Source organism: Odontesthes bonariensis, chromosome 11 (genome assembly GCF_027942865.1).
Source record: "Odontesthes bonariensis isolate fOdoBon6 chromosome 11, fOdoBon6.hap1, whole genome shotgun sequence".
In the NCBI taxonomy this organism is placed as follows: Eukaryota; Metazoa; Chordata; class Actinopteri; order Atheriniformes; family Atherinopsidae; genus Odontesthes; species Odontesthes bonariensis.
The window spans coordinates 6,150,083-6,172,098 of NC_134516.1; the positions used below are offsets into that span (position 1 = coordinate 6,150,083).

Here is a 22,016-nt window from a genome sequence, read left to right on the forward strand (position 1 = left end):
ATGGTTCCAGACCAGTGGCTGAACTGGGACTTAGAGTAAATGACAAAAAGAGTTGGTGTGTCTTAATGGGATTCATAGTTGTTTAAAATGGAACTGGAGACCGAGCCGATTCGTCTGAGTGACACTAAGGCTGTGTTCGAAACCGCATACTACAAACTACATACTATATACTGCATACTACATACTACATACTACATACTGCATACTGCATACTACATACTGCATACTGCATACTGCATACTACATACTGCATACTGCATACTACATACTGCATACTGCATACTGCATACTACATACTGCATACTGCATACTACATACTGCATACTACATACTGCATACTACATACTGCATACTACATACTGCATACTGCATACTACATACTACATACTGCATACTACATACTGCATACTACATACTGCATACTACATACTGCATACTACATACTACATACTGCATACTACATACTACATACTACATACTACATACTACATACTACCTACTTCCATACTACATACTACATACTTCCATACTACATACTTCCACACTACATACTACATACTCATCGATCAGACAGTATGCAGAGCGTTTACCCACAATGCATTTCGCTCCTGCCTGAGCCAAAATCAGCCGGCCTGAAGCTGATTTCTCTTTAGCTCTAAACTCTGTAAACTTTATCAACATTTGAAACATTTTCAGGCGAGAAAGTAGTCGTTTAGATGCGCAACGTGTTGAAAACCTGACAAAATACCGGCTGTTTACAATTTTGTTCCCAAGAATTCGGCGCTACTAAAGCTAGCCGCATTGAGCAACGCACTTCCGGTTATTTTCACCAAAATAAAATACCCGTTGCCTTTTATCATAGGGAAAGCCATTACCATACAATTGGTGCTTTTGTTTTGAAAACAGGAAGTGAACCTACCCTCGTTGTAGCTAGCTTGAAACTGCCGTTTTGACAGGAAATGACGATCTGCGACGTCACGTTATGTTGCATCTTGTGTAGTTTGAGTATGAGTAGTAACCTCATGATGCATACCCAACATTTCGGAGAATCTAGTATGCATCCGGGAACTTCTCGCTTACTCAAACTCGCATACTAACTCAGAAAGTTAGTATGAGTAGTAGGAGAAGTATGCGGTTTGGAACACAGCCTAAGAGATGACTCCAGCTTTCAGGCCCAGGCTGAACATGTCCAAGACTCTAACTGTTGGTTTCTGTCGTACGACTCTTTCTTAGGTCAAAACGAAAGCTGCTTGGAAGAAGGGATTCAGAGCAAGAGGGGCACCACATCCTCTCTTCCTCCTCCTCCTCCTCTTCCCAATCCTCGGACACATCCACCGACTCCCTGCCCTCCCGGACCCGGCCGGCATCCCTCGGGAGCCACAGGTCAGCAAAGAGCGAGAGCTTTAAGGCGCTCCTGCTGAGGAAAGGCGGTCGGGCCGATTTGTCGTCTCGCATCTCGGCGGTTGAGCGGCTTCGTGTCGTTCCATCTTCTGCCACCGTCCTCCAGAGGGCTCCTCCTCCAGCTCCTCCTCCAGTTCCGGGCCAAGCCAAGCTCTTAAGCTCCTCCCACTCAGCAGATGACATCAGTGGCCACCTGACTCTGAATGCACCGCCAGCGTCCGCCTGCGCCCTCTCTGTGATGTTTAGGTGGAGACGGCGGGTTCTGGGCCACGGTCGCCTCCTCCTCGCCTCCTCCTCTCCCGTCTGCGTCCTTTCCTCTTCCCACATGCGCCCTCGCTCCCTCACTCCTCCCTGCTCGGCCAGCCGGCGCTTCGCCGCCCGCTGCCGCCTCTTTGCCGCCCCCATGACGGCCATCTCCGAAGGCGAAGGCGAGGAAGAAGAGGATGGCGTTTCTGCTGAGTCACCGGGGGACTGTAAAGGATCCAATCTGAGACTAGTGGAGATTTCTTCTTGATGGAGAGGCTCCAGTTTGTCCCTGAATGTGTTTAAAACTGTTCACAAGTGCACACATTGACCTGAATGTACCGAAGCACAACTACCGATGGACGTGCCGCCGCCGCGTCTACACGCCAGATAAAGGACGTGGGCGTAAGATTCTTCTTGGATTTCGTCATGATTAGGGAATGAACATCTCAAGAAAACAAGCTAGCTGAGTGCATGTCGTCTCGTTAATCAAAGTATCTTTTAGGTTGTTTTGCACTTTACTACCGAGAACCTTTTGTAGATAAATCCGTCGGGTTTTTAACTTAACACAGAACTCATTTGTGTTCCTCGCATAAGACGTTTGTTTTCTTGAGATCACATTTAAAATGTCATAACGTAGCATAAGAATTACGATGTTAAGCAGTTGTATTTAAAAGGTTTTTATGACTCATTGGCCTGCTGATGTTACTTTTTATTATTATCTATGGAGAGATAAGATTACGTTCCAATGTTTGATACTCTAGCCTTTAATTTGCAGCCATTGGAAGTAAAATGAGTGATTAGCCAGAAAATAATATCCAACATCTCTGAAACCTGAACGTTTTCTGGAGCATTTAGAAAAAGCTTTCTGCAAACAAACGGATTTAAAAGATTTAATGCATGAAAACATTTGATAAACTTGTAATATAATCATACTTCCAAAGGTGAAACACCCAGAAAACTCGTGTTCCTTTCAGTAGAAACTTCACCTGCCACTTTTAAATCAGCTCATTTTGGATATATTAAGTGATTTATGAACTGTTTCCCTTCCAGGTAAAGCAGCATAACAACAGCAGCTCGTGTTTTTAGGAGCTTTTTACTCAGTTTAATTCCTTAAAAAGTCTAATTTTCAGCTACATTGACTTACTTTATCACTGATAATACAACTATCTGATCCTGTACTGTAAATAATCCCGTTTCTTCCTTCTCTTTCATCGTCTTTCAGCTGGATTCTTGGTTCTTATCTGTAGCATTCTCGGCCTCCATCTTAATGAGTCACAGCTCGGAGGCTGGAGTGAAGTTTGTTCGTCTGAAGGTAGCAGATAGTGTGAGGATGTAACTTTAAGGTGAACATGTTGAATTTAGGAGCAAGTGTGTTGTATCTGTGTGAATGCAGAGGGTTGGGATTTCCTGTAATAATGATAAAAAAGGAGAATATGTAACATGGAAACTGAATGTGTTGAGAGGCAGCAAAGGAAAAACACGTGTATGACTATAACAAAGGAAATAAAGCAATAAAGAACTAACTGTATTCTGCAGCTGGGTTTTATTTGTCTGGTTTGTGTGGATTCTTTTTAATTCTGTGGAATAGAAAATCAAATCAAAGACAAACTTTATGTGTTTTACCTTTTGTTGGTTTCTTCTGGGGGATGTATTGCTTATCTGCTGTTATTTACAGTCTTTTTTGTACTCATTTTGCATGTTTTAGATATTTCTGCGGATGTTTCGCACTGTTTAGTGATCATACTGCGGGAGTTTTATGCATCTGTGTTCATTCAAGGTTAACACAAGAAACTTAAGGGGGAAAAAAATGGACCAGACTCACTGAATAATTCCCTATAATATAGTGAGCAGTGCTGACCAACATGTCATTGGGGTCATCAGGTGGGAACTTCCTTTCATCAGTGTTTTGTCTTGTTGGGCCCACAACACCTCCAGGAGGCTAGAGAGTGATCACTGGCGTCCCAGAGTCACCCCCCTAATGCCAGCCATCACTGCTCCTCACACCACAACAACCATCTTTTACAACCACAAGCTACCTCAGCCTCTCACCAACTGCACACCAGTGACAGCGGGGTGGGGATGCAAACCCTGGTTCAGGTAGGGGGTAGAAATAGAAGAGGTAAAGATAAGTAGGAATGGGATTCAAACTCTGGTTCGGGAAGGGGGTAATGAAAGTATAGAGGGTGCCAGAGGTGGAGACACACTAGCAGATTCAGCAGACAAACTCACCTAAACAGTCCTATAATCATTAAAAATGCCAGCAAAAACAAAGCCATACAACTCACTCAAAGCCAACTCACCTAAAATGGCCGCCTGGTTTCAAAAGGCTCACATGGGCCATAAAAACTACATAAAGATGCTGATGTTAAAAGTGTGTTTGCACAACAAATGTTATGGCACTTTCATTCATATGGCAGCACATTTAAAATAAAACTAAATGCTAAAAGCTATGCACTACTTTTGGATTCATTTTTGGATTTTGCGCACGAATGCGATTAATCTGGATTAATCAGGGAAATCATGTGATTAATTAGATTAAACATTTTAGTCGTTGCCCAGCCCTAGTATTTTTCTGTAGTTTTTATGTAGAAGCCTCGCTCCACTGTCTGTTTCCTTGAATGACTTGCTGCTATCAGTTGTGTGTTTTGCCTTTAAGTGATATTTTAGACTGGAACTACTACGCTGAGAAGACAATTCAACTTGGCTGTAAATGCAGAAGTTTTTTTTAAATTTATTTTGAAATACGTGCTTTTATGTTGAAACAAGTAAAACAGGAAGTAGCGCCGGTTAGCTCCGTGAGCTTCACACCTGTAGCGGTGATGTTACCTGCTAGTTTATCTTTATTTTATTACTCCATGCTTCGTGGTGTTTGCTGTAACTGTGTGAATGTGATGCATTCAACAGACTTTTACAATAATAAAACCTGCGTTAATGCGCGATAAAATATTTATCAACGTTAAATAATTAACAAGTTAACGCGATAATAACGAGTTAACTCGCCCAGCCCTAGTTTCTTTTAAACCTCTTTGTGGTTGTTTCCCTTGGTTGTTTAATTTGGGGCAACATAAGTGACTCAATCTTTGCAAGTCTAATGGTGGCAGAACAACAACTCCGGAACACAAGTGGGATTTATGAATCAAACTTGGCTACTATAATGGCTTTTATGAGCAGTTAGAGCAGGTTCGCTGCATCACCAATGAATTTAAAAACTATTACAGGCAGCTGGGGGTAGCAGGGTTTAGGTTAGTTTCCAGCCAACTCACTCAAGTTCTGCAGATAATATTTACTCCACAAGCCCTCTGTCCCCTTGGATCCATGAGAATCATTTGAATCATTTGAGACGACTGCATGCTTTAACTCACAGGAGCAACTAAATGTAATAAATTAAATGTGAGTCCTCCATGAATAATCCTCCAAAACACAACCAGAACTCAGTTATTTGACTTCTAATTTAAATAGTCTTGATAGGTTTCAATAAAAAGGTTTTAACAGGCCTCCATTTCAGTAGTAGACACAGCAGAACATCTTTCTGGATTTTATAAAGGTGCAGTTTTGTTCTTGGCCACTGGGTGGTGGTCTCGAGCCACACTGGGTCTGCAGGGCTCAAACATCAGTGGTCCTGCTGCTGTTTCCTAAACAGTTTTTCAGGTGTAAAAAAAAAACAGAAACTACTTTGTACTACTATTTCTACTACAAATACAAGATATTTTTGCTTGAAATAAGCAAAAAAATATGCCAATGGAACTAGTGAAAATCGGCTTGTCAAGATTTCTTGAAATAAGATGTGATATTTAGAACTTTTGAGATAAAAGTGACCTTGAAATTAGCTTAAAAACCTCTTAAAATGTAAAAAAAAAAAAAGCTTGTTTCATATGATATGTGACTCAAAACAAGATGTTTTCAAGACTTTTTCATTTAACAAGATATTCCAGATGTATTGTATTAAAACAAGTCCCTATATCTGGCTGAAATAGTACTTGTTAGGCAGCTGTGTCTTATATCAAGTGTAATGAGATACTCAATGAGACAAATATACTTGTAAGATTTAGATTTTTTCCAGTGCACCTGCATGAACGAGCATCCTCACATGTCTGCTTGACTCTTCCCTGTTTCTCTGGAGCAGTGCAGTGTGGGAAGGCAGAGCATGAACACCTGCCAGTCTGGGTGTGGCTGCAGGTAAAGACTCGTCCAGGAGTGAGTAGAGAGTGTAGCTCCCCGTTTAATCCCACCTCATGTAGAAACCAATCCCACTGTAGCCTGAATAGCTTCTTCATCCAGCCCCCGTTTGCTCTGAAGCCAAACCACCACATGCCGTCTTCAGAAATCTTTCCTGCCCTTATTCCTTGTATCCTAAACTAGAGGCTTTTTCCAGATGAGTCTACCGAGTAGTTTCTATTTTTCACCTCCACACGCAGTGGACTTTTGACTTCTTGGTCCTTCACTAAATGCTGCAGACCCAGCTGACCGCCTGAAGCAAAGTGACTGAGGCTGAATGTTGGCACACTTGGACGTATTCTATGACAGTAATGATTGCCAGACTCTGCCAGGTGGCAACCCTCCAGTTTGGGCTGTGATTGATCAAAATTAGCTTGTATTTGGACCTATTTTGGACCATGGGTGGTGGCCTGAATTTGATGGTTCCAGACCAGTGGCTGAACTGGGACTTAGAGTAAATGACAAAAAGAGTTGGTGTGTCTTAATGGGATTCATAGTTGTTTAAAATGGAACTGGAGACCGAGCCGATTCGTCTGAGTGACACTAAGGCTGTGTTCGAAACCGCATACTACAAACTACATACTATATACTGCATACTACATACTACATACTACATACTGCATACTGCATACTACATACTGCATACTGCATACTGCATACTACATACTGCATACTGCATACTACATACTGCATACTGCATACTGCATACTACATACTGCATACTGCATACTACATACTGCATACTACATACTGCATACTACATACTGCATACTACATACTGCATACTGCATACTACATACTACATACTGCATACTACATACTGCATACTACATACTGCATACTACATACTGCATACTACATACTACATACTGCATACTACATACTACATACTGCATACGGCATACTGCATACTACATACTACATACTGCATACTACATACTACATACTGCATACTACATACTGCATACTACATACTACATACTGCATACTACATACTACATACTGCATACTACATACTGCATACTACATACTACATACTGCATACTACACACTACATACTACACACTACATACTACATATTACATACTGCATACTACATACTACATACTACATACTGCATACTACATACTACATACTACATACTACATACTACCTACTTCCATACTACATACTACATACTTCCATACTACATACTTCCACACTACATACTACATACTCATCGATCAGACAGTATGCAGAGCGTTTACCCACAATGCATTTCGCTCCTGCCTGAGCCAAAATCAGCCGGCCTGAAGCTGATTTCTCTTTAGCTCTAAACTCTGTAAACTTTATCAACATTTGAAACATTTTCAGGCGAGAAAGTAGTCGTTTAGATGCGCAACGTGTTGAAAACCTGACAAAATACCGGCTGTTTACAATTTTGTTCCCAAGAATTCGGCGCTACTAAAGCTAGCCGCATTGAGCAACGCACTTCCGGTTATTTTCACCAAAATAAAATACCCGTTGCCTTTTATCATAGGGAAAGCCATTACCATACAATTGGTGCTTTTGTTTTGAAAACAGGAAGTGAACCTACCCTCGTTGTAGCTAGCTTGAAACTGCCGTTTTGACAGGAAATGACGATCGGCGACGTCCCGTTACGTTGCATCTTGGGTAGTCTGAGTATGAGTAGTAACCTCATGATACATACCCAACATTTCGGAGAATCTAGTTTGCATCCGGGAACTTCTCGCTTACTCAAACTCGCATACTAACTCAGAACGTTAGTATGAGTAGTAGGAGAAATATGCGGTTTGGAACACAGCCTAAGAGATGACTCCAGCTTTCAGGCCCAGGCTGAACATGTCCAAGAATCTAACTGTCGGTTTCTGTCGTACGACTCTTTCTTAGGTCAAAACGAAAGCTGCTTGGAAGAAGGGATTTAGAGCAAGAGGGGCGCCACATCCTCTCTTCCTCCTCCTCCTCCTCTTCCCAATCCTCGGACACATCCACCGACTCCCTGCCCTCCCGGACCCGGCCGGCATCCCTCGGGAGCCACAAGTCAGCAAAGAGCGAGAGCTTTAAGGCGCTCCTGCTGAGGAAAGGCGGTCGGGCCGATTTGTCGTCTCGCATCTCGGCGGTTGAGCGGCTTCGTGTCGTTCCATCTTCTGCCACCGTCCTCCAGAGGGCTCCTCCTCCAGCTCCTCCTCCAGCTCCGGGCCAAGCCAAGCTCGTAAGCTCCTCCCACTCAGCAGATGACATCAGTGGCCACCTGACTCTGAATGCACCGCCAGCGTCCGCCTGCGCCCTCTCTGTGATGTTTAGGTGGAGACGGCGGGTTCTGGGCCACGGTCGCCTCCTCCTCGCCTCCTCCTCTCCCGTCTGCGTCCTTTCCTCTTCCCACATGCGCCCTCGCTCCCTCACTCCTCCCTGCTCGGCCAGCCGGCGCTTCGCCGCCCGCTGCCGCCTCTTTGCCGCCCCCATGACGGCCATCTCCGAAGGCGAAGGCGAGGAAGAAGAGGATGGCGTTTCTGCTGAGTCACCGGGGGATTGTAAAGGATCCAATCTGAGACTAGTGCAGATTTCTTCTTGATGGAGAGACTCCAGTTTGTCCCTGAATGTGTTTAAAACTGTTCACAAGTGCACACATTGACCTGAATGTACCGAAGCACAACTACCGATGGACGTGCCGCCGCCGCGTCTACACGGATAAAGGACGTGGGCGTAAGATTCTTCTTGGATTTCGTCATGATTAGGGAATGAACATCTCAAGAAAACAAGCTAGCTGAGTGCATGTCATCTCGTATCTTTTAGGTTGTTTTGCACTTTACTACCGAGAACCTTTTGTAGATAAATCCGTCGGGTTTTTAACTTAACACAGAACTCATTTGTGTTCCTCGCATAAGACGTTTGTTTTCTTGAGATCACATTTAAAATGTCTTAACGTAGCATAAGAATTACGATGTTAAGCAGTTGTATTTAAAAGGTTTTTATGACTCATTGGCCTGCTGATGTTACTTTTTATTATTATCTATGGAGAGATAAGATTACGTTCCAACGTTTGATACTCTAGCCTTTAATTTGCAGCCATTGGAAGTAAAATGAGTGATTAGCCAGAAAATAATATCCAACATGAAACCTGAACGTTTTCTGGAGCATTTAGAAAAAGCTTTCTGCAAACAAACGGATTTAAAAGATTTAATGCATGAAAACATTTGATAAACTTGTAATATAATCATAGTTCCAAAGGTGAAACACCCAGAAAACTCGTGTTCCTTTCAGTAGAAACTTCACCTGCCACTTTTAAATCAGCTCATTTTGGATATATTAAGTGATTTATGAACTGTTTCCTTTCCAGGTAAAGCAGCATCTCAACAGCAGCTCGTGTTTTTAGGAGCTTTTTACTCAGTTTAATTCCTTAAAAAGTCTAATTTTCTGTGTCGTTACCAGCTACATTGACTTACTTTATCACCGATAATACAACTATCTGATCCTGTACTGTAAATAATCCCGTTTCTTCCTTCTCTTTCATCGTCTTTCAGCTGGATTCTTGGTTCTTATCTGTAGCATTCTCGGCCTCCATCTTAATGAGTCACAGCTCGGAGGCTGGAGTGAAGTTTGTTCGTCTGAAGGTAGCAGATAGTGAGAGGATGTAACTTTAAGGTGAAGATGTTGAATTTAGGAGCAAGTGTATTGTATCTGTGTGAATGCAGAGGGTTGGGATTTCCTGTAATAATGATAGAAAAGGAGAATATGTAACATGGAAACTGAATGTGTTGAGAGGCAGCAGAGAAATGTGAGAAGAAAAATGAAAAACACGTGTATAACAAAGGAAATAAAGCAATAAAGAACTAACTGTATTCTGCAGCTGGGTTTTATTTGTCTGGTTTGTGTGGATTCTTTTTAATTCTGTGGAATAGAAAATCAAATCAAAGGCAAACTTTATGTGTTTTACCTTTTGTTGGTTTCTTCTGGGGGATGTATTGCTTATCTGCTGTTATTTACAGTCTTTTTTGTACTCATTTTGCATGTTTTAGATATTTCTGCGGATGTTTCGCACTGTTTAGTGATCATACTGCGGGAGTTTTATGCATCTGTGTTCATTCAAGGTAAACACAAGAAACTTAAGGAAAAAAAAAATGGACCAGACTCACTGAATAATTCCCTATAATATAGTGAGCAGTGCTGACCAACATGTCATTGGGGTCATCAGGTGGGAACCTCCTTTCATCAGTGTTTTGTCTTGTTGGGCCCACAACACCTCCAGGAGGCTAGACAGTGATCACTGGCGTCCCAGAGTCACCCCCCTAATGCCAGTCATCACTGCTCCTCACACCACAACAACCATCTTTTACAGCCACAAGCTACCCCAGCCTCTCACCAACTGCACACCAGTCACAGCGGGGTGGGGATGCAAACCCTGGTTTGGGTAGGGGGAGAAATAAAAGAGATAAAGATAAGTAGGAATGGGATTCAAACTCTGGTTCGGGAAGGGGTAATGAAAGTATAGAGGGTGCCAGAGGTGGAGGCAGGACAAGACACACTAGCAGATTCAGCAGACAATCTCACCTAAACAGTCCTATAATCATTAAAAATGCCAGCAAAAACAAAGCCATACAACTCACTCAAAGCCAACTCACCTAAAATGGCCGCCTGGTTTCAAAAGGCTCACATGGGCCATAAAAACTACAGAAAGATGCTGATGTTAAAAGTGTGTTTGCACAACAAATGTTATGGCACTTTCATTCATATGGCAGCACATTTAAAATAAAACTAAATGCTAAAAGCTATACGCTACTTTTGGGTTCATTTTTGGATTTTGCGCACAAATGCGATTAATCAGGGAAATCATGTGATTAATTAGATTAAACATTTTAATCGTTGCCCAGCTCTATTATTTTAATGTAGTTTTTATGTAGAAGCCTCGCTCCACTGTCTGTTTCCTTGAATGACTTGCTGCTATCAGTTGTGTGTTTTGCCTTTAAGTGATATTTTAGACTGGAACTACTACGCTTAGAAGACAATTCAACTTGGCTGTAAATGCAGGAGTTTTTTTTAAATTTATTTTGAAATACGTGCTTTTATGTTGAAACAAGTAAAACAGGAAGTAGCGCCGGTTAGCTCCGTGAGCTTCAAACCTGTAGCGGTGATGTTACCTGCTAGTTTATCTTTATTTTATTACTCCATGCTTCGTGGTGTTTGCTGTAACTGTGTGAATGTGATGCATTCAACAGACTTTTACAATAATAAAACCTGCGTTAATGCGCGATAAAATTTTTATCAACGTTAAATAATTAACAAGTTAACGCGATAATAACGAGTTAACTCGCCCAGCACTAGTTTCTTTTAAACCTCTTTGTGGTTGTTTCCCTTGGTTGTTTAATTTGGGGCAACATAAGTGACTCAATCTTTGCAAGTCTAATGGTGGCAGAACAACAACTCCGGAACACAAGTGGGATTTATGAATCAAACTTGGCTACTATAATGGCTTTTATGAGCAGTTAGAGCAGGTTCGCTGCATCACCAATGAATTTAAAAACTATTACAGGCAGCTGGGGGTAGCAGGGTTTAGGTTAGTTTCCAGCCAACTCACTCAAGTTCTGCAGAGAATATTTACTCCACAAGCCCTCTGTCCCCTTGGATCCATGAGAATCATTTGAATCATTTGAGACGACTGCATGCTTTAACTCACAGGAGCAACTAAATGTAATAAATTAAATGTGAGTCCTCCATGAATAATCCTCCAAAACACAACCAGAACTCAGTTATTTGACTTCTAATTTAAATAGTCTTGATAGGTTTCAATAAAAAGGTTTTAACAGGTCTCCATTTCAGTAGTAGACACAGCAGAACATCTTTCTGGATTGTATAAAGGTGCAGTTTTGTTCTTGGCCACTGGGTGGTGGTCTCGAGCCACACTGGGTCTGCGGGGCTCAAACATCCGTGGTCCTGCTGCTGTTTCCTAAACAGTTTTTCAGGTGTGAAAAAAACAGAAACTACTTTCTACTACTATTTCTACTTTCTACTACTTCCAAGGTATTTCCAGAATGTTCCATGTGGTAATTGACAGGTTCTTCAAGAAATTCCTGGCTCCAGGTTTATTGATTCTTAAAGATCGAGATGATCTATAGGAAACAATTTTTTTTCGAATCACTCATTTGTGAGACTAAAAGTAGGCTAACGAGGTCTTTTGAGACATTTCAATGATTATCTAAGTTCTCGCATGCATATAAGGAAGTTCCATAAATTTAGCTTAAAGAACTTAGCTTTAAGAACTTAGGTTAAAGAACTTAACTTAAAGAACTTAGCTGAAAGAATTTAGCTTTAAGAACTTAGGTTAAAGAACTTAGCTTTAAGAACTTAGCTTTAAGAACTTAGCTTAAAAAACTTAGCTTAAAGAACATAGCTTTAAGAACTTAGCTTTAAGAACTTAGCTTAAATAACTTAGCTTTAAGAACTTAGCTGAAAGAACTTAGCTTTAAGAACTTAGCTTTAAGAACTTAGCTTTAAGAACTTAGCTGAAAGAACTTAGCTTAAAGAACTTAGCTTAAAGAACTTAGCTTTAAGAACTTAGCTTAAAGAACTTAGCTTTAAGAACTTAGCTTTAAGAACTTAGCTTAAAAAACTTAGCTTAAAGAACATAGCTTTAAGAACTTAGCTTTAAGAAATTAGCTTAAATAACTTAGCTTTAAGAACTTAGCTGAAAGAACTTAGCTGAAAGAACTTAGCTTTAAGAACTTAGCTTTAAGAACTTAGCTTTAAGACCTTAGCTTAAAGAACTTAGCTGAAAGAACTTAGCTGTAAGAACTTAGCTTTAAGAACTTAGCTTTAAGACCTTAGCTTAAAGAACTTAGCTGAAAGAACTTAGCTGTAAGAACTTAGCTTAAAGAACTTATCTGTAAGAACTTAGCTTAAAGAACTTAGCTTAAATAACTTAACTTAAAGAACTTAGCTGAAAGAACTTAGCTATAAGAACTTAGCTTAAAGAACTTAGCTTAAATAACTTAGCTGAAAGAACTTAGCTATAAGAACTTAGCTTAAAGAACTTGGCTTAAAGAACTTAGCTGAAAGAACTTAGCTGTAAGAACTTAGCTTAAAGAACTTAGCTGTAAGAACTTAGCTTTAAGAACTTAGCTTTAAGACCTTAGCTTAAAGAACTTAGATGAAAGAACTTAGCTGTAAGAACTTAGCTTTAAGAACTTAGCTTTAAGACCTTAGCTTAAAGAACTTAGCTGAAAGAACTTAGCTGTAAGAACTTAGCTTAAAGAACTTATCTGTAAGAACTTAGCTTAAAGAACTTAGCTGTAAGAACTTAGCTGAAAGAACTTAGCTGTAAGAACTTAGCTTAAAGAACTTATATTTAAGAACTTAGCTGAAAGAACTTAGCTATAAGAACTTATCTTAAAGAACTTATCTTAAATAACTTAGCTTTAAGAACTGACTGCACCACAGGATCAGTCAGATTCGGAACGGTTTTACAGTCAGTAAATGAGGGAAATCTTGTGAGCTGGTCAACTCGTGCAGGAGGAAACCCAGATAACTAAAGTGAAATATGGGCAGAACAAACAGGCGGTTTGTTCCTCACACCGTCAGGAAATGTCTCTATGTACGTGGAGAAGGTCAGATGCAGCCGTGTGTTTATCCCGGAGGAACAACACAATACAGAATGTTTATTGCTCTCACTATGTTTTTTGCCTCCAAACAAGACACTTTACTTCTGAGACTTCAGCCTGGCTGAGGTAAGAGAACCCGTGTGGCTGCCGGACGAAGAGGCAGCGTGTCTCCATGTTGGATCCTTTGGGGGACGGAGCAGAGGCAGCGTGTCTCCATGTTGGATCCTTTGGGGGACAGAGCAGAGGCAGCGTGTCTCCATGTTGGATCCTTTGGGGGACAGAGAAGAGGCAGCGTGTCTCCATGTTGGATCCTTTGGGGGACAGAGCAGAGGCAGGGTGTCTCCATGTTGGATCCGTGTGGGACAGAGCAGAGGCAGCGTGTCTCCATGTTGGATCCTTTGGGGGACAGAGCAGAGGCAGGGTGTCTCCATGTTGGATCCTTTGGGGGTCAGAGCAGAGGCAGCGTGTCTCCATGTTGGATCCTTTGGTGGACAAAGCAGAGGCAGCGTGTCTCCATGTTGGATCCTTTGGGGGATGGAGCAGAGGCAGCGTGTCTCCATGTTGGATCCTTTGGGGGACAGAGCAGAGGCAGCGTGTCTCCATGTTGGATCCTTTGGGGGACAGAGCAGAGGCAGCGTGTCTCCATGTTGGATCCTTTGGGGGACAGAGCAGAGGCAGCGTGTCTCCATTTTGGATCCTTTGGGGGACGGAGCAGAGGCAGCGTGTCTCCATGTTGGATCCTTTGGGGGACGGAGCAGAGGCAGCGTGTCTCCATGTTGGATCCGTGGCAGCGTGTCTCCATGTTGGATCCTTTGGGGGACAGAGCAGAGGCAGCGTGTCTCCATGTTGGATCCTTTGGGGGACGGAGCAGAGGCAGCGTGTCTCCATGTTGGATCCTTTGGGGAACAGAGCAGAGGCAGCGTGTCTCCATGTTGGATCCGTGGGGGACAGAGAAGAGGCAGCGTGTCTCCATTTTGGATCCTTTGGGGGACAGAGCAGAGGCAGCGTGTCTCCATGTTGGATCCTTTGGGGGAAAGAGCAGAGGCAGCGTGTCTCCATGTTGGATCCTTTGGGGGACAGAGCAGAGGCAGCGTGTCTCCATGTTGGATCCTTTGGGGGACAGAGCAGAGGCAGGGTGTCTCCATGTTGGATCCTTTGGTGGACAGAGAAGAGGCAGCGTGTCTCCATGTTGGATCCTTTGGGGGACAGAGCAGAGGCAGCGTGTCTCCATGTTGGATCCGTGGGGGACAGAGCAGAGGCAGCGTGTCTCCATGTTGGATCCTTTGGGGGACAGAGCAGAGGCAGCGTGTCTCCATGTTGGATCCTTTGGGGGACAGAGCAGAGGCAGCGTGTCTCCATGTTGGATCTTTTGGGGGACAGAGCAGAGGCAGCGTGTCTCCATGTTGGATCCTTTGGGGGACAGAGCAGAGGCAGCGTGTCTCCATGTTGGATCTTTTGGGGGACAGAGCAGAGACAGCGTGTCTCCATGTTGGATCCTTTGGGGGACAGAGCAGACCAAACCGACCTGGAGTCGATCGCTCAGACTGGGGACGGATTTACTGAGCTGTTAGGGTTCAGGCTGGATGTGTTGGGACGTCTCTGGAGTTTAAAGAGCTCTGTGAACACATAGTTTACCACGGCCTCGGGTGACCTTTGACCCCTGACTGTGCATGAATGTGTTTAATGTGTGTCATTATGAAGTCTCAGAAGTTTATGAACGTCTGACTTCTGAGCCAAAAACATCACTGGTTCTTCTTTTTCTTTTTTCTTTATTTGTTACTTTGTAGAAACGTGTTCAACTTCAGCTTCTTTCAATTGATTTAGTTTTACTGTGTACTGGGCCCCTGATCTTGATGCCAGTGGCCCCTGATCTTGATGCCAGTGGCCCCTGATCTTGATGCTAATGGCCCCTGATCTTGATGCCAGTGGCCCCTGATCTTGATGCCAGTGGCCCCTGATCCTGATGTCAGTGGCTCCTGATCTTGATGCTAATGACTCCTGATCTTGATGCCAGTGGCCCCTGATCTTGATGCCAGTGGCTCCTGATCTTGATGCTAATGGCCCCTGATCTTGATGCCAGTGGCCCCTGATCTTGATGCCAGTGGCCCCTGATCTTGATGCTAATGGCTCCTGATCTTGATGCCAGTGGCCCCTGATCTTGACGCCAGTGGCTCCTTATCTTGATGCCAGTGGCCCCTGATCTTGATGCCAGTGGCCCCTGATCTTGATGCCAGTGACCCCTAATCTTGATGCCAGTGGCCCCTGATCTTGATGCCAGTGGCTCCTGATCTTGATGCCAGTGGCCCCTGATCTTGATGCCAGTGGCCCCTGATCTTGATGCCAGTGGCTCCTGATCTTGATGCCAGTGGCTCCTGATCTTGATGCCAGTGGCTCCTGATCTTGATGCCAGTGGCTCCTGATCTTGATACCAGTGGCCCCTGATCTTGATGCCAGTGGCCCCTGATCTTGATGCCATTGGCCCCTGATCTTGATACCAGTGGCCCCTGATCTTGATGCCAGTGGGCCCTGATCTTGATGCCAGTGGCCCCTGATCTTGATGCCAGTGGCCCCTGATCTTGATGCCAGTGGCCCCTGATCTTGATGCCAGTGGCCCCTGATCTTGATGCCAGTGGCCTCTGATCTTGATGCCAGTGGCCCCTGATCTTGATGCCAGTGGCCCCTGATCTTGATGCCAGTGGCCTCTGATCTTGATGCCAGTGGCCCCTGATCTTGATGCCAGTGGCTCCTGATCTTGATGCCAGTGGCCCCTGATCTTTTTGCCAGTGGCCCCTGATCTTGATGCCAGTGGCCCCTGATCTTGATGCCAGTGGCCCCTGATCTTGATGCCAGTGGCCCCTGATCTTGATGCCAGTGGCCCCTGATCTTGATGCCAGTGGCCCCTGATCCTGATGTCAGTGGCTCCTGATCTTGATGCTAATGACTCCTGATCTTGATGCCAGTGGCCCCTGATCTTGATGCCAGTGGCTCCTGATCTTGATGCTAATGGCCCCTGATCTTGATGCCAGTGGCCCCTGATCTTGATGCCAGTGGCCCCTGATCTTGATGCTAATGGCTCCTGATCTTGATGCCAGTGGCTCCTGATCTTGATGCCAGTGGCTCCTGATCTTGATGCTAATGGCCCCTGATCTTGATGCCAGTGGCCCCTGATCTTGATGCCAGTGGCCCCTGATCTTGATGCCAGTGGCCCCTGATCTTGATGCCAGTGGCCCCTGATCTTGATGCCAGTGGCTCCTGATCTTGATGCCAGTGGCCCCTGATCTTTTTGCCAGTGGCCCCTGATCTTGATGCCAGTGGCCCCTGATCTTGATGCCAGTGGCCCCTGATCTTGATGCTAATGGCCCCTGATCTTGATGCCAGTGGCCCCAGATCTTGATGCCAGTGGCCCCTGATCCTGATGTCAGTGGCTCCTGATCTTGATGCTAATGACTCCTGATCTTGATGCCAGTGGCCCCTGATCTTGATGCCAGTGGCTCCTGATCTTGATGCTAATGGCCCCTGATCTTGATGCCAGTGGCCCCTGATCTTGATGCCAGTGGCCCCTGATCTTGATGCTAATGGCTCCTGATCTTGATGCCAGTGGCCCCTGATCTTGACGCCAGTGGCTCCTTATCTTGATGCCAGTGGCCCCTGATCTTGATGCCAGTGGCCCCTGATCTTGATGCCAGTGACCCCTAATCTTGATGCCAGTGGCCCCTGATCTTGATGCCAGTGGCTCCTGATCTTGATGCCAGTGGCCCCTGATCTTGATGCCAGTGGCCCCTGATCTTGATGCCAGTGGCCCCTGATCTTGATGCCAGTGGCTCCTGATCTTGATGCCAGTGGCTCCTGATCTTGATGCCAGTGGCTCCTGATCTTGATACCAGTGGCCCCTGATCTTGATGCCAGTGGCCCCTGATCTTGATGCCATTGGCCCCTGATCTTGATACCAGTGGCCCCTGATCTTGATGCCAGTGGGCTCTGATCTTGATGCCAGTGGCCCCTGATCTTGATGCCAGTGGCCCCTGATCTTGATGCCAGTGGCTCCTGATCTTGATGCCAGTGGCCCCTGATCTTGATGCCAGTGGCCTCTGATCTTGATGCCAGTGGCCCCTGATCTTGATGCCAGTGGCTCCTGATCTTGATGCCAGTGGCCCCTGATCTTTTTGCCAGTGGCCCCTGATCTTGATGCCAGTGGCCCCTGATCTTGATGCCAGTGGCTCCTGATCTTGATGCCAGTGGCCCCGGATCTTGATGCCAGTGGCTCCTGATCTTGATGCCAGTGGCCCCGGATCTTGATGCCAGTGGCCCCTGATCTTGATGCCAGTGGCCCCTGATCTTGATGCCAGTGGCCCCGGATCTTGATGCCAGTGGCCCCTGATCTTGATGCCAGTGGCCCCTGATCTTGTTGCCAGTGGCCCCTGATCTTTTTGCCAGTGGCCCCTGATCTTGATGCCAGTGGCCCCTGATCTTGATGCCAGTGGCCCCGGATCTTGATGCCAGTGGCCCCTGATCTTGATGCCAGTGGCCCCGGATCTTGTTGCCAGTGGCCCCTGCCCTGATCTTGTTGCCAGTGGCCCCTGATCTTTTTGCCAGTGGCCCCTGATCTTGATGCCAGTGGCCCCTGATCTTGATGCCAGTGGCCCCTGATCTTGTTGCCAGTGGCCCCTGATCTTGATGCCAGTGGCCCCTGATCTTGATGCCAGTTGCCCCTGATCCTGATGCCAGTTGCCCCTGATCCTGATGCCAGTGGCCCCTGATCTTGATGCCAGTGGCCCCTGATCTTGATGCCAGTGGCCCCTGATCTTGATGCCAGTGGCCCCTGATCTTGATGCCAGTTGCCCCTGATCCTGATGCCAGTGGCCCCTGATCTTGATGCCAGTTGCCCCTGATCCTGATGCCAGTGGCCCCTGATCTTGATGCCAGTGGCCCCTGATCTTGATGCCAGTTGCCCCTGATCTTGATGCCAGTGGCCCCTGATCTTGATGCCAGTGGCCCCTGATCTTGTTGCCAGTGGCCCCTGATCTTAATGCCAGTGGCCCCTGATCCTGATGCCAGTGGCCCCTGATCTTGATGCTAGTGGCTCCTGATCTTGATGCCAGTGGCTCCTGATCTTGATGCCAGTGGCCCCTGATCTTGATGCCAGTGGCCCCTGATCTTGATGCCAGTTGCCCCTGATCCTGATGCCAGTGGCCCCTGATCTTGATGCCAGTGGCCCCTGTTCTTGTTTCCAGTGGCCCCTGAGCTAGATGCCAGTGGCCCCTGATCTTGTTGCCAGTGGCCCCTGATCTTGATGCCAGTGGCCCCTGATCTTGATGCCAGTGGCCCCTGCTCTTGTTTCCAGTGGCCCCTGATCTTGTTGCCAGTGGCCCCTGATCTTGATGCCAGTGGCCCCTGATCTTGTTGCCAGTGGCCCCTGTTCTTGTTTCCAGTGGCCCCTGAGCTAGATGCCAGTGGCCCCTGATCTTGTTGCCAGTGGCCCCTGATCTTGATGCCAGTGGCCCCTGATCTTGATGCCAGTGGCCCCTGCTCTTGTTTCCAGTGGCCCCTGATCTTGTTGCCAGTGGCCCCTGATCTTGATGCCAGTGGCCCCTGATCTTGTTGCCAGTGGCCCCTGTTCTTGTTTCCAGTGGCCCCTGAGCTAGATGCCAGTTGAACACATGAGCATGACAGCCATCACATATTTCACACACCTGGTGTTGTTTTTGGCTCTTTGTTTAATCAAAAGAGTCGTTAAGAATTCGGGTAAATGTCTGCTGTGTGTGCTTTTCCATCGTCATGGTAACAGTCTGCTGACAGTAGGAATGATAACACCAAGTGAAGCTGGCAGAACGGAACGCTTTCAGTCGTCTCAATCATCCCAGAGAGGCTGCTAACGTGACAACCGTTGGTTCCTTCTGTCAACAAACATGTTCTCTATTCGTCCTTTATGATTCCTTCCTCCTCTGAGAGGCTGCCGGTTCGACTCTGTGGACGCTAACATGCCGGTATGTCCTTCCAGAGGTGTCTCAGAGAGGGTTCCAGTTGTTCGGGAAGCGGTGTGATAGCATTCAGTGTTGAAAGGGTTCCATGGATTCCATGGAAGGAAGTTCCGAGGAGGCTTCAGAACTTCCAAGGTAATTCCAGAATGTTCCATGCGGTAAGACAGGTTTTTCAAGAGATTCCTGGCTCCAGGTTTATTGATTCTTAAAGATCGAGATGATCTATAGGAAAAAAATTTTTTTCAAAGCACTCATTTGTGAGACTAAAAGTAGGCGAACGAGGTCTTTTGAGACATTTCAATGATTATCGAAGTTATAGCATGCGGAAGTTCCATAAACTTAGCTTTAAGAACTTAGCTTAAAGAACTTAGCTGAAAGAACTTAGCTTTAAGAACTTAGCTTAAAGAACTTAGCTTAAAGAACTTAGCTTAAAGAACTTAGCTTAAAGAACTTAGCTTAAATAACTCAGCTTAAAGAACTTAGCTTTAAGAACTTAGCTTAAAGAACTTAGCTTAAATAACTTAGCTTAAAGAACTGCATTAAGAACTCAGCTGAAAGAACTTAGCTTAAAGAACTTAGGTTCAATAATTTAGCTGAAAGAACTTAGCTTTAAGAACTTAGATTTAAGAACTTAGCTATAAGAACTTAGGTTCAATAATTTAGCTGAAAGAACTTAGCTTTAAGAACTTAGATTTAAGAACTTAGTTGAAAGAACCTAGCTTTAAGAACTTAGCTGAAAGAACTTAGCTGAAACAACTTAGCTTTAAGAACTTAGCTGAAACAACTTAACTTTAAGAATTTATCTTTAGGAACTAGCTGAAAGAACTTAGGTTTAAGAACTTAGCTGAAAGAACTTAGCTTAAAGAACTTAGCTTTAAGAACTTAGCTTTAAGAACTTAGCTTAAAGAACTTAGCTGAAAGAACTTACCTTTAGTAACTTAGCTTAAAGAACATCTTTAAGAATTTAGCTTAAAGAACTTAGCTTCAAGAACTTAGCTTCAAGAACTTAGTTTTAAGAACTTAGCTCAAAGAACTTAGCTGAAAGAACCTAGCTGTAAGAACTTAGCTTTAAGAACTTAGCTGAAACAACTTAGCTTTAAGAATTTATCTTTAAGAACTAGCTGAAAGAACTTAGGTTTAAGAACTTAGCTTTAAGAACTTAGCTGAAAGAACTTAGCTTTAAGAACTTAGCTGAAAGAACTTAGCTTTAAGAACCTAGCTTAAAGAACTTAGCTTAAAGAACTTAGCTGAAAGAACTTACCTTTAGTAACTTAGCTTAAAGAACAGCTTTAAGAATTTAGCTTTAAGAACTTAGCTGTAAGAACTTAGCTGAAAGAACTTAGCTTTAAGAACTTAGCTGCAAGAACTTAGCTGAAAGAACTTAGCTTAAAGAACTTACCTTTAAGAACTTAGCTCAAAGAACTTAGCTCAAAGAACTTAGCTTTAAGAACTTAGCTCAAAGAACTTAGCTTTAAGAACTTAGCTGAAATAATTTAGCTGAAAGAACTTAGCTGAAAGAACTTAGCTTTAAGAACTTAGCTTTAAGAACTTAGCTGAAAGAACTTAGCTGAAAGAACTTAGCTGAAAGAACTTAGCTTTAAGAACTTAGCTCAAAGAACTTAGCTTTAAGAACTTAGCTGAAAGAATTTAGCTTTAAGAACTTAGCTGAAAGAATTTAGCTGAAAGAATTTAGCTTTAAGAACTTAGCTTTGAGAACTTAGCAACATTTCAGTGCAGTTTGTAGACCATTAAGTGGGTTTGAGGAATACTTGAAGAAGCTCTTGAGGCATCTTTCCAAGAAACTTGTATAACTCCTTATGGGAGTCCAGAGGTCCCTCTCATATCTCAGACGACTGAGGTCAAAAAGGTTTAAAGTATCCTTAAAGACATTTAATGGGCTCCTCGGGGAGGTTGCTGGAGGTTCTTGGAGACTTTCCAAAGCAGGGCATGTAGAAAATGCTGCAGCACTGTGATGCAGGTCTGGATATGAACAAAGTGGAGTCAATGGTCGTGAGAAAACTGCACTGTAGTGACCTGCATGAATAAACAGCCTCCTCTCTCAGATAGACTGTCATTCCTCTGCAAAACCCTCCCTTTAAACCCTGTATAAATAAAGGTTTAAACAACATTAATACCCACTCACACATGTACATGCGTGTACACACACATACCTGCTGCATATACAAATACACATACATGTGACCCGTCGGTGTCCCCATGTGCATTCCTGTTAAATCCGGATCTTTGGAAGATCACATTTCTTAAACTAAAGCACGTGCAAATATGTTCATATGCACAGTCAAACACGCACACGCTAACATTGAGTGCAGCTGAGTGATTTGATATCTGATAAAGCAGATGAACAAATAAGGGTGGAACTCAGAGTACAGACCGCTATTCACATCAACAGGAAGGGGTGTGTGTTTGAAGCCTCAACTGTTGTTAATCAGTTTTTTATTTATTACACTGTTGTCGTGATTTTCTGTCACGTGCATCCACACTTATTTAGATTGACTATTCTAAGCAACAAACATCTGAATTCAACATTTTCATGCTGTGTGTAAAAGTTTGTAAAGATTTTGGT

The 22,016-nt window shown here is 44.2% G+C and overlaps 1 protein-coding gene across 1 annotated transcript in view; it reads left to right on the forward strand.

The window, feature by feature from the left end:
- Window positions 1-9,618, forward strand: part of nhsl1a (NHS-like 1a) — a 28,032-nt gene extending 18,414 nt beyond the window's left edge. Inside the window, exons 8-9 of the mRNA XM_075476950.1 lie at window positions 1,234-1,908; window positions 7,753-9,618. Coding sequence (XP_075333065.1) covers window positions 1,234-1,908; window positions 7,753-8,434 — 1,357 coding nt within the window. The 3' untranslated portion in view covers window positions 8,435-9,618. The remainder of the gene's footprint in view (window positions 1-1,233; window positions 1,909-7,752) is intronic.
- Window positions 9,619-22,016: the final 12,398 nt, after the last annotated feature.